Source organism: Rattus norvegicus, chromosome 4 (genome assembly GCF_021556685.1).
Source record: "Rattus norvegicus strain SHRSP/BbbUtx chromosome 4, alternate assembly SHRSP_T2T, whole genome shotgun sequence".
In the NCBI taxonomy this organism is placed as follows: Eukaryota; Metazoa; Chordata; class Mammalia; order Rodentia; family Muridae; genus Rattus; species Rattus norvegicus.
The window spans coordinates 96,955,708-96,972,732 of NC_141537.1; the positions used below are offsets into that span (position 1 = coordinate 96,955,708).

At 38.6% G+C, this 17,025-nt stretch overlaps 1 protein-coding gene across 1 annotated transcript; it reads right to left on the reverse strand.

Moving 5' to 3' along the window:
- Nucleotides 1–13,890: 13,890 nt before the first annotated feature.
- Nucleotides 13,891–14,808, reverse strand: Vom1r89 (vomeronasal 1 receptor 89). Its single transcript, NM_001008928.1, has one exon. It carries the CDS (start codon nt 14,806–14,808, stop codon nt 13,891–13,893), a length of 918 nt encoding a protein of 305 aa, NP_001008928.1.
- Between the last annotated feature and the right edge of the window lie 2,217 nt (nt 14,809–17,025).

Here is a 17,025-nt window from a genome sequence, read left to right on the forward strand (position 1 = left end):
GGGATATAGCGTGTTCTGACTGTATAATGCAGCCTGTATGGAGGTTTCAGGGCTGACCGTTTGGCTCTGGATGTCACTTCCTGGAGGAAGGACGTCTCCCATTCCATGCTTTCCTCAGTTGCCTGGAGTGCTACGTAGGGTTGAGGCCTGTGGCTTTCTCTGTCCAGTCATGTTCACTGGTGTCATCCTGGTTTGGCTCACATTTGGGCATTCATGATGATGAGACACTGCGGGTTGAAGCTTCAGATGTTACATAAAGACACAATCTCACAGGAAGCTCCCCGAGTTTCCTTACAATCCTTCGATGCCCTCTTCACAATGTTCCCTGAACTTTAGGTCCAGGAGTGTTTTTATAGATACATACAATGGGATGGGGCTCTGCAGGGAATCATGGACGTAGCCTGGTCCAGGTGCCTTAAGAGGCATGCATCATAATTCTTCCAGGTCAGAGTCCATGGCTCCTGGAGCACTGTGTGCCTTTCAGTTCCTGAGAAACAAAGTCACTCCCTCCCTGAAACACCCAGGCTGCTCAGTGGTTTTCTGTGTTCCTAGGAGTTAGTGAAGCATATAGAAGCTTCACTGAACCATAGGCTTAAATCTTTCAAAACCAACTTTTAATAAGGGTTCTTCAATGCTTTAACCTCCCTTCTAGCCCACCACCCATCAGAGGTAGTGGGGAAAAAAAGGTTATTAGGAATTGGGGGAAGTGGGTCTGTTTAGAAATAGTTCTTTGGAGCAAATCCAATCTGTGTTGTCAGTAGTCCAGTTCAGTAGTGTCAGGATAACAAACACACAAACGCAAATCAGCAGCAGTGGCATGACCCATTAGAAACTGCCAGGTCTCTGATGAATGGGCAGGAGTCAGTAGGAGTGACCAGGACCAGCAGAGACACCAGAAGTTCTCAGCAGTGCGCCTCTCAACGAAGTGAAGATCAGTGAAGATGCTATGCAAACCTAGCTATGCAAGCCTCCATCATTGTCCATTGGATCCTATATTCCCTCCAAACATCACGGATCCTTCCACAGGTCTTGTCTTACCACATGAATCTGACTTAGCAAAACTCCACATGAATCTAACATCAATCTACCAATTGGCCTGAGTTTGCAGAAGCAACAAGAAGCCACCAGAAGGTTTTTGGTGTTTCTCTCTCTATGGAGACACAACAAATGATGACCAATAAACAATGGTAAGGCATACTAAAACCATCCAGCATCATTCACTGTTGAATCCTTCTTAATGTCATGTGTCCTTTCACATGTTTGCTTCACCTGTCTCGGCTTCAGTGAAACATTCCTTCACATGTCTCTACCTTAGCAAAACATCCTCTCACCTGTGTCTACTTCAGGAAAACACTCCTTCACATGTCTGCCCCACAAAACACCATCCAACACAACTGAAGTTCAAAAGAAACCATAAGTTTCCACTTGAATAGTTGGTCTTAGGCATTAATCTTGTGTACCATATATAATGTCTGATTGCTTGGAATAAATTTGTGACAGCCCCGGTCTTCTGTGGCTCCAAAAATCTGTGCCTGGCTTTCATTTCTCACCAGCCATATCAAGTGACCTTGATCCATTAAGTAAGCACTGATGCGTACAGAGCTCTCCATCCCTGTGTTCTGACTGCTTGTGATTTTTCTGTAGTGGTGTCTCTGTGGCATAGAGAAATCTTGATGATGGATGAAGACTGCAATTATTTGTGGGTATTAGGACAAATGTTTATAAATGGTTGTTAAGGATTATGCTGGTTTGGTAAATTAGTGGTTGTAGATTATCTTCCAATAACCATATCTTCGCTAGGTTTCAGGCCTGGTCTCCCTCTTGTTGATTGGATCTTAAATCCAATTAGAATGCTGCCAGTTACCACCAAGGCATGTGTGCCACCTCTGCAGTCTTGATGCCATTGTGCCATGCATGTCATTGATGCTCATAGGCATCAGAGCTAGGTAAGACTATTGGTTGTATCCCTCATTTGCAAGCTTCCCTGCTGCCTTCTGGTACCATGAAAGCTGGCCTCCAGGGATAGGGCATTCACGTCATTTTGAGCTCAGGGGTACCTAGGCCCTATTTCTTTTTCTTAAGTATACAGTGTCTTCAAAAATAAAGACTTACTTTCTACCCCGGGGGGGTCAACAGCAATGTGTTTGTGGGAGTCTTTTGAACAGCCCTGGCCAAAAACTCAAAAGAGGTATTAGGGTTTTGTTAAATAGTCTTTGGCCCTTGGAAGAAGTGCCATCAGCCCAAATAAGAAAAGTCCATTAAAATGATATGTTTATACACAGAGTTATGTGATTAGAGGGTTTTTTCCTAAAATAGGTAACAGTATAATTCCTTCTCAGAATTATACTAATAATAACTTTTTCAGGCATTGTTATTGTTACTCTACCAACCTCACTCCTTCTTTATTTACCTTCCTTCCCTAAAGAGCCTGCCTTCTTCCAATTTCCCTGATCAATTTTACTTTCCTGTTGCTTTACTCTCTGTTGCTCCCCCAAACCCCTATCCCAGAAGTGGCTGTTTACTTTCCTGGTTTCTGTAGTTACAACAGGCTATGTGCTCACATCCAAAGGTTTGGAGTTTGGAGCCTCAAATAAGAGAGAGAAGATACTGTTTGTTTTTCTGGGTCTGGGTTACCTCACTCAATAAAGTCTTCCTCAGTCTCATCCATTTACCTATACTGTTCCTGATTTTATTTTATTTTTCTTTACAGCTCATTATTGTTCCATAGCATACATGTATCAGATTTTTATTATCCACACATTGATTGTAGGAGATTTGGGGTTATTTTTCTCAATCCCTACCTCCTGTGACTAGAACGATGACCATGGCTGAACAAGTGTCTGTAGAGTGTCTGTCAAGTCCTTTGGGCATCTGCTGAGGAATGGTATAGCTGAGTCCTATGGTAGATCTATTTTTAGTTTTTTGAGAATTTTCCATATGATTTCCAGAGTGGCTGTACCAGCTTGCATTCTACCAACAGTTCATCACTATTTGTTGATGATGTGATAGTATACTTAAGTGACCTTCAAAATTCTACCAGAGAACTCCTACACATGATAAAAAACAAACAAAATAAAAAAAATTTTCAGCAAAATGACTGGATATAAATTAACTCAAAATATCTGTAGCCTTTCTCTACTCAAAGAATAAATGGGCTGAGAAAGAAATTAGGGAACCGACATTCTTCACAATAGCCACAAATAATATAAAATACCTTAGTGGGACTCTAACCAAGCAAGTGAAAGATCTGTATGACAAGAACTTCAAGTCTCTGAAGAAATAAATTGAATAAGATCTCAGAAGATGGAAAGATCTCCCATGCTCATGGATTGACAGGGTTAATATAGTAAAAAATGGCCATTTTGCCAAAAGCAATCTACAGATTCAATGCAATCCCCATCAAAATTCCAACTCAATACTTCATAGAATTAGAAAGAGCAATTTGCAGATTCATTTGGTAAAGCAAAAAACCCAGGATAGCAAAAACTATTCTCAACAATAAAAGAACTTCTGGGAGAATCACCATCCCTGACCTCAAGGTGTATTACAGAGAAATTGTGATAAAAACTCCATGGGATTGCTACAGAGACAGGCAGATAGATCAATGGTATAGAAGTGAAGACCCAGAAATGAACTCACACACCTATGGTCAATTGATCTTTGACAAAGGACCTAAAACTAGCCAATGGAAAAAAGACAGCATTTTCAACAAATGGTGCTGGTTGAACTGAAGGCCAGTATGTAAAAGATTTCAAATTGCACCATTCTTATCTCCTTATACAAAGCTCAAGTCCACGTGGATCAAAGACCTCCACATAAAACCAGATACACTGAAACTATAGAGGAGAAAGTGGGAAAGAGCCTTGAACACATAAGCACAGGGAAATTTTTCCTGAACAGAAACCCAATGATTCATGCTCTAAGATCAAGAATTGACAAATGGGACCTCAGAAAATTGCAAAGCTTCTGTAAGGCAAAGGACACTGACTGTCAATAGTACAAAACAGCAACCAACAGATTGGAAAAAAGTCTTTACAAATCCTACATCAAATAGAGGGCTAATATGTAATATATATAAAGAACTCAAGAAGTTAGACCCCAGAGATTCAAATAATCCTATTAAAAAATGGGGTACAGAGCTAAACAAAGAATCCTCAACTCAGGAATACTGAATGGCTGAGAAGCACCTAAAGGAAAGTTCAACATCCTTAGTCATCAGATAAATACAAATCAAAACAACCCTGAGATTCCACCTCACACCAGTCAGTATGGCTAAGATCAAAATCTCATGTGACAGTAGATGTGGAGAAAATCTTAAGGACATACCTTAAAAACATGTACTCCACCAAATTGGAAAATCTAAAAAAGTGTATAATTTTCTCAATAGGTATCACTTACCAATGTTAAATTTAGATCAGATAAACAATTTAAATAGACCTATAACCTCTAGAGAAATAAAAGCAGTCATTAAAAGCCCCCCAACAAAAATAACTCCAGCACCACACACTTTAATACATAATTCTACTAGATTTTCAAAGAAGAGTTAATACTAATACTCTCAAATTATTCCACAAAATAGAAACAGAAGGAACGTTGCTTAATTTTATGAGGCTACCATTACCCTTATATCTAATTCCCACATAAAGACTCAACAAAGAAAGAGAATTGCAAACCAATAAGAACATAGATGTAAAAATACTCAACAAAATACTTGCAAACTGAATCCAAGAACACATCAAAAAAGATTATCTACCACAGTCAAGTAGGCTTCATCCCAGAGATGTAAGGATTGTTTAAAATATATAAATCAATAAATGGAACCTACCATATAAACAAAACTGAAAGACAAAAAGGACATGACAACCTCATTAGATGCAGAAAAACCCTTTGACAGAATCCAACACTCCTTCATGATAAAAATATCTGCAAGATTAGGGATGCAAAGAACATACGTCAACATAATAAAGGCATGTTACAGTAAGTTCATAGCTGACATCAACTTAAATAGAGAAAAACTTAAAGAATTGCCAGTAAAATCAGGAAGAAAAGGATGTCCACTCTTTCCATGCCTAATCAACATAGTACTTGAATTATAACCTAAAACAATAAGATGATGACGTTAATAAAGTTTCTCAAATGCTTCAACCCCTGTTGAGCCCACCATCCAATGGTAGAGGAGAAAAGGTAGGTAATAGAATAGGAATGTAGACCTGTTTAAAAGTAGTTCTTACATGAAATTCAAGAAAGATGACCAAAATGTGAATGCTTCACTCCTTCTTTAAAAGGGGAACAAGAATACCCTTGGGAGGGAATAGGGAGGCAAAGTGTAGAACAGAGGCAGAAGGAACACCCATTCAGAGCCTGCCCCACATGTGACTCATACATATACAGCCACCAAACTAGATAAGATGGATGAAGCAAAGAAGTGCAGGCCGACAGGAACCAGATGTAGATCTCTCCTGAGAGACACAACCAGAATACAGCAAATTCACAGGCGAAGGCCATCATTAAACCACTGAACTGAAAATGGGACCCCCGTTGAAGGAATCTTAGAAAGTACTGAAAGAGCTTGAAGGGGCTTGAGACCCCATATGAACAACAATGCCAACCAACCAGAGCTTCCAGGAACTAAGCCACTACCCAAAGAGTATACATGGACTGACCCTGGGATCCAACCTCACAGGTAGCAATGAATAGCCTATTAAGAGCACCAGTGGAAGGGGAAGCCCTTGGTCCTGCTAAGACTGAACCCCCAGTGAACATGATTGTTGGGGGGAGGGCAGTAATTGGGGAAGATGGGGAGAAGAACATCCATAGAGAAGGGGAGGTGGAGGGGTTAGGGGGATGTTGGCCCGGAAACCAGGAAAGGGAATAACAATCAAAATGTAAATAAGAAATACCCAAGTTAATAAAGATGAAAAAATAAATAAAAATAAAAGTAGTTCTTTAAAGCAATTTCAATCTTCTTTGTCAGGATACCATTAGTTCAGTTCAGTAGTGTCACCAAGCTCAAATCAGCAGCAGCTGCATGATCCAGCAGAAACAGTCAGGCCTCTGCTGAATCAACATGAGTCAGCAGGATCAACAAGGACCAGCTGGAATACCAAGAGAAGATTTCTGCTGTACCTCTCAGTGAAGTGAAGTTCAGTGAAGACACTATACCAAGACCAAAGAAGTGTTGCAAGCACCCAGCCACTGTTGGGTCCTACTTATACTCTCTCCAAATACCATATGTCCTCTCACTGGTCTGATTCAGCAAAACCTCATAGGAGTTGGCTTCAGGAAAGCATCACATGTACTTCATTTCAAAGAGATGCAAAATGGAAAGAAGTCAAAGTAGCTTTATTTGTTGATGCTATGATTGTGTGATGACTTTTTCTGATTGTCAACTTGACTACCTCTGCAATTAACAGAAACCCAAAGAACTGGGCACATCTGTGTGATTTTTCTTCTTAATTAAATCATTTGAAGTGGGGATCTAGATCTTTGAGGTAGAAAGACACACCTTTAGTCCACATCTCTTGGGGTTGAAAGATAAACCTTTAATCTGGATCATGCCTTTTATTGACAGCCTATTTAAAGGCATGGAAGAAGGAAGTTTGGATTCTCTTTGCCTGCTTGCTATTGCTAGAAAGTCTATTCCTTTACTGGCATCAGAGGCTACTTCTTCAGGAATCCAGCATATATTGAAAAACAGCTGAGACATCCAGTGAAGTAGACTGAACAACTACTGGATTCTTGTACCTTCTATTCGGAGAGAGCCACTGATGGACTAGCTGGGCCACAGTTTATAATTCACTCAAATCAATCTCATAGATAGATAGATAGATAGATAGATAGATAGATAGATAGATAGATAGATAGATGATAGATAAAGATTATAGATTCATTTTATAAATTCTGTTCTTTTACAGAACCCTGACTAATATACATAATAAGTGACTCTAAGGATTTCATCAGGAAATTCCTACAACTAATAAACACTTTCAGCAAAGTAGCTTTAAATAAAATTAACACAGAGATATAAGTAGCTTTCCTATACTCAAATGACAAATGACTGAGAAAGAAATGGGAAAAAACACCTTTTACAATAGCCTCAAATAATATATAATATCATAAGATAACTCTAACCAAGCAAGTGAGAGACTTATAATGATAAAAATTTTAAGACACTGAAGAAGGAAATAGAAAAGGATATCAGAAGATGGAAAGATCTCCCAGGCTCAAGGATCAGTAGAATTAATATAGTAAAAATAGCCATCCTACCAAAAGTAATCTACAGATTCAATGCAGTCCCCATCAAAATTCCAACAGAATCTTCACAGAAATTGAAAGGATAATTTTCACAAAACGAAACAACCACCACCACAAACAGGACAGCCAAAGCACTCATGAATGATAAATGGAAAGCTGGGGGCATCACTAGCCCCAAACTCAGATTGTACTATAAAGTTACAGTAGGAAAAACAATACAGTATTGGCACAAAATCAGACATGTTGATCAGTGGAATCGAATTGAAGACCCAGACTTAAGTCCACATACCTATAGACAACTGTTTTTCTAAGACGCTACACACTGGAAAAAAAGACACCATCTCCAATGAATGGTGCTGGTCAAATTGAATGGCTGCATATAGAATGCAAATAGATCCATATTTATTACACTGCACAAAACTCAATTTCATGTAGAGATATTGCTTGCTGCTTTATTCACAATATCCAGAAATTGGAAATAACCTAGATATCCATCCATGGATGACTAAATAAAGAAAATCTGATACATTTGCACAATGGAATATTATTCTGACATTAAAAACAATGAAACCATAAAATTTGCAGGTAAATAGATAAAACTAAGAAAAAATGATTCTGAATTAATCAGATTCATAAAGACAAAAATGGTATTTGCTTATATGTGGATTTTAGTTGTTCAGTCATTGATATAGAAATCAATATACCCACAGAGGTTAGGTATAGAAAGAGAAATAGAATAGTGATGGATGGAGGGGTGTGTGCATCCCAACCCAATCAGCCGTTCTCAGGGTAGACTGTGGGTCAGTCTTCTTGAAGAGCGGTGACCATGGTGGGTATGAACACCCCAGGAGATTGTGTGAGAAAACATCTTGTTATTGAAATAGGAAGTCAAGATTATGTAGCTCAAACTGGGGGTTGGGGAGGAAAAAACACAAGAGAGGAGGTGTTGCATGGGGACAGGGGCCTTCCAAGCATATCAGCTAGATTAACAGACTGCTGGTTACATGATTTCTGAGAAGCCAGTTCTCTGGCAGGAAAACAGAAGCCTAACCTTTATCATGATGTAGCCTTTGCCTCTATGGAGTTGAGAAGGTCCAATCTTAATTTGTTTAGGGAGCTATCTCACTCCTGCTATGCTCTCTGAAAACTATCTGGGCTATAGGCAGAGATCTATAGTCCCTCATCTATATTGGGAGCCTAGTTAGGGCAGGTGTGGGGAAGAGTTGGAATGGGAGAAACAAACTGGGAAGGGGAAGAAAGTGGAGCAAGAAAGGGAATACAGGGAGGGATGGCTGAAACCACGGAACATTGGAGGAGTCGATGGAAGCAATACAGTAGAAATTTATGTACATACTCACATACACATGAAGGAGATTTAAATGAAATCACCAAATAGCAGGGGGGTGCAGAGCCCCAACTGAACATCTCTCATCACTAAATGAAGCTTCCAGTACCAGGGATGGGTTATATTTAATTGAGTTGTTGGCCGAAGGTACTTCATGGAAGCCTCCAAACAAACCAAGCCAAGGCTATTGGTTGCTCTTCACAAACTGATGGCAAGGCTGTATTGCTGAGGAAACACCTTCTCAAATCACTGAACATGAAAAGTCCAAGCTGGTTGCCTATGTAGAGTCTTCAACCCTATGTATTAGTGTTCATGGTACTGAATGGTATCATGCACGCTATTGAAGAAAGAAGTAAACACCAATCCAACTACAAACCTTTCAATCTACAATGGTGACCTGCCTGCAAGGTGTGGTGGTGCAATGGTGGCACAAAGGTTGTGAGAGTAACCAACCAATGTCTGATTTGATTTAAAGCATTCACTCTATGAGATGGAAGCTATATCTGACACTCATTCGGGAGTCAAGAACATAAAATCAGATAGACACCTAGGGAAAAACCAAATGCTACTGTTCTGCTAATAGAATGTAGCAATAAAATGACTCCTAGTGATATTTTGCATTACCCATAGACTTATAGAGCTGTGTCTTTCTCAGTCATCATTGGAGAAGCTTCCTCCTGAGGAATCGGAAAACTAATAGAGAGATCCACAGCCAGAAAATAGGCGGAGTGAGAAATCTTGAAACGTGCAATCCTAAAATCTTTCCCCTCAAGGAAACTCTGTGGAAAAGGGGGTAGAAAGAGTGTAAAAGACAGAGGGATGGAGAAAACCAAGAAAACAGGCTAAACACAGCACATGGACACACATATAAATTCAAAGACTGTGGCAGCATGCACATGGTCTGCTCAGGTCTGAACCAGATGGGATCCTAGAGCTGAAAGGAGACATAGACACAAGCCTCCCATGCCATTAGTAATCCAGAAACTATCTCCATTTGATAATCACTTGTTAATGGAAAATTACTTTAATATAAGAAAATCTCACTAGAGAAATAAAGCACTCTTCAGATAGGTCTCATCTCTGCCCCGCAACAGATGGCTAACCGAAAACAATCTAAACAGAATCGTTACCAGTCTTTGCATCTATGTTATGGCTTCTGATTCTGTGTTCTTATGAGATTCCTATGTGTGCAAATGTGTGTTTCTATGTCTGTTTGTATTTTTTGTGCTTTTTCTTTGGTTCTTTTTCTTCTCTTTTGTTCTATTCTGATTAATTTGTTTATGTTTTACATTAGTGTTGTTTGCTGGAGGAGATGTGAAGAGGAACTGGGAGGAGCAGAGAGAGGGGAAACCCTAACCAGAATATATTATATGAAAATATCTATTTTCACTAAAAGAGAAAAAATGTTTAAAGAGATGAGGCATGGTGGTGAACACTTATAATTCCAGAGCTGGAATGACAGAGACAGAAGAATATTATCTTGGCCTATTGGCAAGTCCCAGATTACAGTGAGAACCATCTTCAAATACAAGGTGAATAGGACATGAAAAACAAAAGCCAATGCCAGAAGCCATCTAGGAGAAGCTTAAAACTAGCAAGTGATCTTCCTGAGATGGTTCTGCCATGGACTATAAAGCTATGATGGGTTTGTTCCTTTAGGCAAGGCTGAGGAAATTACATTTGAGGAAAGATTTCTGCTCTTAGTATGCCTTTCCAGTTATTGTTACACATATAGCAATCACGAGGCATTAAACCATCTTTTTGAGCAGATTTCTGCAGACCTACAAATATGTAATATCTTGTAATGATGTTACATAGACAAATTGATAAAGATTTTATAGAATTCCTGATTTGATTCAAATAATTTTAGATGAAAGCTTTTAGAGATGGTCTGAGTTTCCTGGCTAGAAAGATATAATAAAGTTTGAATCAAGGATAGAATATGCCCACTCCTCATAATAGTAAATAAAAGCTGCAGAATAGTAAATACAGTGAGCTTTCATAATTACACTAAAGAGAGAACTAGACATGGGACAAATTTGTGTTCAAGGAAAAACATTTTGGTCCAAGGATAAAGTCACAGGTGTGCACTATGATAAGGGAAGGCCATGAAAAAACTGTTGATTTGAACTTATAATGAGCATATTATAATGAAACACTGCTTTGAACTTAATATTAACATCCTTCTGTAGCTTCCATTTTATGTAACATTTTATCTTTGAGGTAATTTTCTAAAGAACTTTTTGTCTAAGAAGTTATAAAAAGACCAGAGAAAAGAAATAAAGTTGTTAGATTGGGAAAAGATCTTTACCAATCCTATAACAGATAGAGGCCTTATATCCAAAATATACAAAGAACTCAAGAAGTTAGACCGCAGGGAAACAAATAACCCTATTAAAAAATGGGGTTCAGAGCTAAACAAAGAATTCACAGCTGAGGAATGCCGAATGGCTGAGAAACACCTAAAGAAATGTTCAACATCTTTAGTCATAAGGGAAATGCAAATCAAAACAACCCTGAGATTTCACCTCACACCAGTGAGAATGGGTAAGATCAAAAACTCAGGTGACAGCAGATGCTGGCGAGGATGTGGAGAAAGAGGAACACTCCTCCATTGTTGGTGGGATTGCAGACTGGTAAAACCATTCTGGAAATCAGTCTGGAGGTTCCTCAGAAAATTGGACATTGAACTGCCTGAGGATCCAGCCATACCTCTCTTGGGCATATACCCAAAAGATGCCTCAACATATAAAAGAGACACGTGCTCCACTATGTTCATCGCAGCCTTATTTATAATAGCCAGAAAATGGAAAGAACCCAGATGCCCTTCAACAGAGGAATGGATACAGAAAATGTGGTACATCTACACAATGGAATATTACTCAGCTATCAAAAACAACGAGTTTATGAAATTCGTAGGCAAATGGTTGGAACTGGAAAATATCATCCTGAGTGAGCTAACCCACTCACAGAAAGACATACATGGTATGCACTCATTGATAAGTGGCTATTAGCCCAAATGCTTGAATTACCCTAGATCCCTAGAACAAAGGAAACTCAAGACGGATGATCAAAATGTGAATGCTTCACTCCTTCTTTAAATGAGGAAAAAGAATACCCTTGGCTGGGAAGGGAGAGGCAAAGATTAAAACAGAGACTGAAGGAACACCCATTCAGAGCCTGCCCCACAGGTGGCCCATACATATACAGCCACCCAATTAGACAAGATGGATGAAGCAAAGAAGTGCAGACCGACAGGAGCCGGATGTAGATCGCTCCTGAGAGACACAGCCAGAATACAGCAAATACAGAGGCGAATGCCAGCAGCAAACCACTGAACTGAGAATAGGTCCCCCGTTGAAGGAATCAGAGAAAGAACTGGAAGAGCTTGAAGGTGCTCGAGACCCCAAAAGTACAACAATGTCAAGCAACCAGAGCTTCCAGGGACTAAGCCACTACCTAAAGACTATACATGGACTGACCCTGGACTCTGTCCCCATAGGTAGCAATGAATATCCTAGTAAGAGCACCAGTGGAAGGGGAAGCCCTGGGTCCTGCTAAGACTGAACCCCCAGTGAACTAGACTATGTGGGGAGGGTGGCAATGGGGGGAGGTTTGGGAGGGGAACACCCACAAGGAAGGGGAGGGGGGAGGGTGATGTTTGTCCGGAAACCGGGAAAGGGAATAACACTTGAAATGTATATAAGAAATACTCAAGTTAATAAAAAAAAAATAAATAAACTCAAAAAAAAAAAAAAGAAATAAAGTTGTTGATTGGATGGTTTGAGTTGGGGAGCTCTGCTCCATCCATCCATCCATCCATCCATCCATCCAAATGTATATGTCTGTTTGTTTATAACTATGTGTGTAGTTATATATATATATTTATGTAACCATGCATGAATACTTGCAGAGTTGATTGTTACAGACAGTTGGGCCTAGCCAGAGTATGGGCACATATATGTGTGTGTGTGTGTGTGTGTGTGTGTGTGTGTGTGTGTGTGTGTGTGTGTGCATATTTGCCTATATAAAGCATCTTAATTCGTTTCCTTTCCTGCCTATCTGGTTCACGAAGAGTTAACCAGCTTAGTCAGAAAGGCTCCTGGGCTGACTCACCAGGGAAAGTAACACTTGCAATAAATCCTTTTCCTTAATTCCCTGCTGCTAAACAGCATGTGTTAATCATCAGATATTAGTGCTTGTTAAAGCACAAATAATAAAGAGTTAATAAAGTTTTCAGCTTAATGAAGCACAGGACAGTAAGAAAGAGTTAAGTTTCCCTAGTACTTATTTAAGCATAAAGAATTAAATAAAACTCAGAGAATTATAAGGAGCCTGCAGTTTTTAACAATAGACTAAGCAAGAACGTATTCGGGACTTTTGGAAGTTATCAGCAGACTAAGTCTTTAAAAAGACTTAGTCTTTAAAGCTAATCTTGTGTCCCACTTCAGCCCATTCCAGGCCAAGAAGGCTCCTAGCAAATCAAAGTTGTCTCCCAGCTTCCATGTTCACATCCACACACATTCTTCACCTATGCACACATATACATGCATATACCCATTCACAAAAAAACATTGTACATCATACATGTGTATATACACAATTTTTATTCATAGATCTTTCAGGAAGAGTGGGTAAAATGATGTGAAAATATACAGGCACATAAAATTTCATATGACTCGTTAAGTACTTAATACTTAATGAGTAGTAAAAACTGGAAACTTTAACCTCATTATCTTTATGGATCCATAGAAATTATAATTAGGAACCAGAATTAAAGCTATAATCAGATATTTAAACTAGTCTTGATTATTTAGAGTAAATAAAAATATTTTCAAAAAAAGCCTTTAAAAGTCACTATCAGCAAGGATCATATTTTGAATATCCCTAGCATCGAGGGAACATTTATGATATAAAGTAAAACAGAGAGACTAAGAGAATTCCTGTGGAAATATCAATTTATGATGTACAATAAACTTAAGAACTCTATACTTTTTGGTAGTAGAAATGTCAAATGAATGAATAAGTATAATACTACAAATTCTATTTTAAATCATATGAAGAATATTGCTTTGCTACTTGAACTATTAAACAGTTTAAGAAAAATCTGTTTTTGAGGGAAAAACAGCATGGCACCTTACAACCATCTGTACCTCCAGTTGCAGGGAATCCCATGACCTCTTCTGACTTCTGTGAATACCAGGAATGCACACATGCATACATGCCAGACCAAAATTAATACATATAAATATAAATAAAAATAAATAAATTGTTTTAAAACAAGACAAAAACTACCCCTTTTTAAAAATCTGGTGGCATATTTTCTGCATGTTTTTCAGCGTAATGATTATTCGGTTATCAGAACTGATTTGTATCAAAGGAGTAATTGTGGGATAGGCATTCATCACAAACTTCTGAACAGTCAGGATGACTGGGTCATACATCCATAATAGGACTGAGGTGGATGAGATGATGAAGTCCACCCAGTACATGACCACAAAAAAACCCACCAACAGCAAGATGGTCTGGGTGGCCCTTTTCTCAGGGGATGCTCTCAAGTGACTGATGCTATGAAGATGCTTGCACTGCCTCTGATGTCTGCACAAGATAATCACCATGTACATGCTTGTTGTCAGCATGACTCCTACTAGAAATACATCTCTGGAAGTTGTCATTGTTAAAATCAGTCCCCTGATGATGATGTTCATGGGAAAGAGTGAGCAGTATTTAGTGACCCTCATCTGGCTGGTCTCACTCACGTTGGTATAAGCACCAACGTAGAAGATCCGGTTACTGCTGAAGGACAAATTGAAAGACCATAAGTAGAATAAAGCATAGATGATGTATTTTTTCAGTTTTTGTTTAAATTTTGCCAACAGTGAGGTACTGGGACTGATAGTGACAGTCTGGAACACACTCAGGAGGCAGGTGATACAGATAGAGAGGCCTCTCATCACCCTGTTTATGTAAAAAGTTGCCTTACATTTGAGGTCATTCTCAATGTTCAATGACTCAAATAAGTCTGTAAGCCAAATCTCCCCTGCAGTGAGGATCATCATTATGTGAACGAAGGTCAGTTGATAGGAGATCAAGTCCATGGGCTTAGATCTGTGACATAGGATTATGATAGTGTAGAAAAGAAGAAGAAATATATTGGCTAGGGCTCCAAGCCCAGCTTGGAAATAAAGGACATTAATTAATGAAAACATAATTGGAAAGTGTATTCATCTTAAGAACATAGAGGAAACATATTTCAAATATCTGAAAAAAAATATTAGATACATCAGACTTACAATTCACTGGTCACTATGTCTATATCATTATATTTTTATCTACTTATTCTTGATTACCCTGTCTCTAACTTTTGATGTCCCATACATTCCTATACATTCCCTACATTTCTATATATCTATGTATCTCCTCTCTATATAGAACGTTTTAGAAAATGCAAGCATTCTCAGTTACATCTATATAGAATGCACACTTTGTGTGCCTGTATTGCACAGGGGTCTCATATCTTAGAAATCCAATCCTATTGATTTAAACCACCTTATTTCATAGTTAACACCTAAAACAATAGTGATGAGCACAAACATTAATCACATTTGTACAACTGAACAAAAATCCCTCTATTTTATTCAGCAAAATAGCTCTCTCAGTTCATCTGCTTTAATTTTTTTCCCAAGAAATCTTACATCCCTTGGATCTAGAATTGAAGACATAGATACAGCTGGAGACCATTAGTGTAACTCCTATTAATTGTTTAACCATTAAGTATGGTTATAAATGGGCCCAGATGACTCCCAGTTTAGTTCTCATTCCATTTAAGCCTTTTGTGAGATTGTGAGACTCTACTTAAGGTTTAAAGAACCAACTGCCAGTTCACCCCAAATACTATATTTCTTTTCTTTTGAAAGGAAGGAGAGGTAGATCATGAACAGCATGATTCCTTATGGCTTCTCAGCCATCCATGTTATTTTACCCATCTACTTCCTTCTGTATCTCCCTCCCTCTTTCGTAAGGATCCCCCATCGATTTTTCCCATTCCCCATCAGATCAATTATTCTGCTACTCCCCTGTTACCTTGCTCCATCTTCTCCTGTAATTATGTCCCTCTCCCTCCCTAAGGGGTTCCCTTTTACATTTCCCTTCTCAGATCCCTGTATCCTACAATTCCCCTTTACCCTCTCCCCACCTTCTCTCTCCCCATCCCTAAGGTCTTTTCCCATTTCCCTGATCAGATTAATTTGTACCCTTCTATTGCTTGTCCCCTCTCCACTGTTACCTACCACCCCCACCCATCCTGTCACTGAGCCCATTTTACTTTCCTGATTTCCATCATTTCTACAGGCTACATAATCACATCTGAAGATGTGGAGCTGGGAGTCTCAACAAAGAGAGAGCATGTGATGCTAAGATAAACACATTTTTCAACCCTTTATGACAAACATGAACTCACCAAAGATGAGCAGATGGTGATTCTGATTTGGAGTTATTGTTTTAAAAGACATTCCTTCCCATGAGTGAAAAACAGTGTTCCCAGTGTTATCGTACAGAATCAGCACCCACAGACCTTTTACAGTTTATCTCAACAGTCTTGCCTTTGGTTCCTATGTTAGTTATTTGGCCTGGTCGGTGTCATTATTTTATCAAATTAATTCAGTACTTTAAAAATCAGCTTGTGTTAGAGAATAGAAAACCATCACACTTACTCAGATTCTTGTGTAAAAACGAGTGCCCAGTTATACTTTGAAGTTCATTATTTTATTCCATATATACAATATAATGGATGCATTATGTATAGAAATAATGCACAAGTTAGTGGTGAGATCACTCTAAAACCTCCCCAGGAATATAAAGCCATATGCCAGACATTTTTATTTACATGATTTTTGCTTAATTTAGTAAAGGAATCAATTCATTTCAATTGCCAGAGCCAAACATCTGATTCTTCCACTGACATAAACTTACAGTAGCTGCCAGTGACATTCTGTTTTTGAAAAGCTACAGGATAGGAGCTGAAAAGATAGCTCAGTGTTGAGAGTACTTTTTGCTCTTGCAGAGGACCTGGGATTGATTTTCCCAGAAATGACCTGGTGGCCCATAACTATCTATCACTCTCCTTCCAGGGCATCCATTGTCTCCTGATCCAGGCGTGCAAGTGGTGCATAGACATAAATGCAGAAAAACACCCATATATAAAAAATAAAATAAATAAAAGTTCAGGATAATATTTAATTCAAGTATTGGTCTCCAAACTGTAAGAACTGTAGGTCAACTCCAACTTTAAAGTTACAAATGGTCAAACCATATATGTATAATCATTTATCATTAAGTATACATCTACAACTTGTAAATATAGCACATGTATTATGAGCCATATAAAAAAGGATAACAAAATAAGATAAAAGATAGTAATCTAAAGT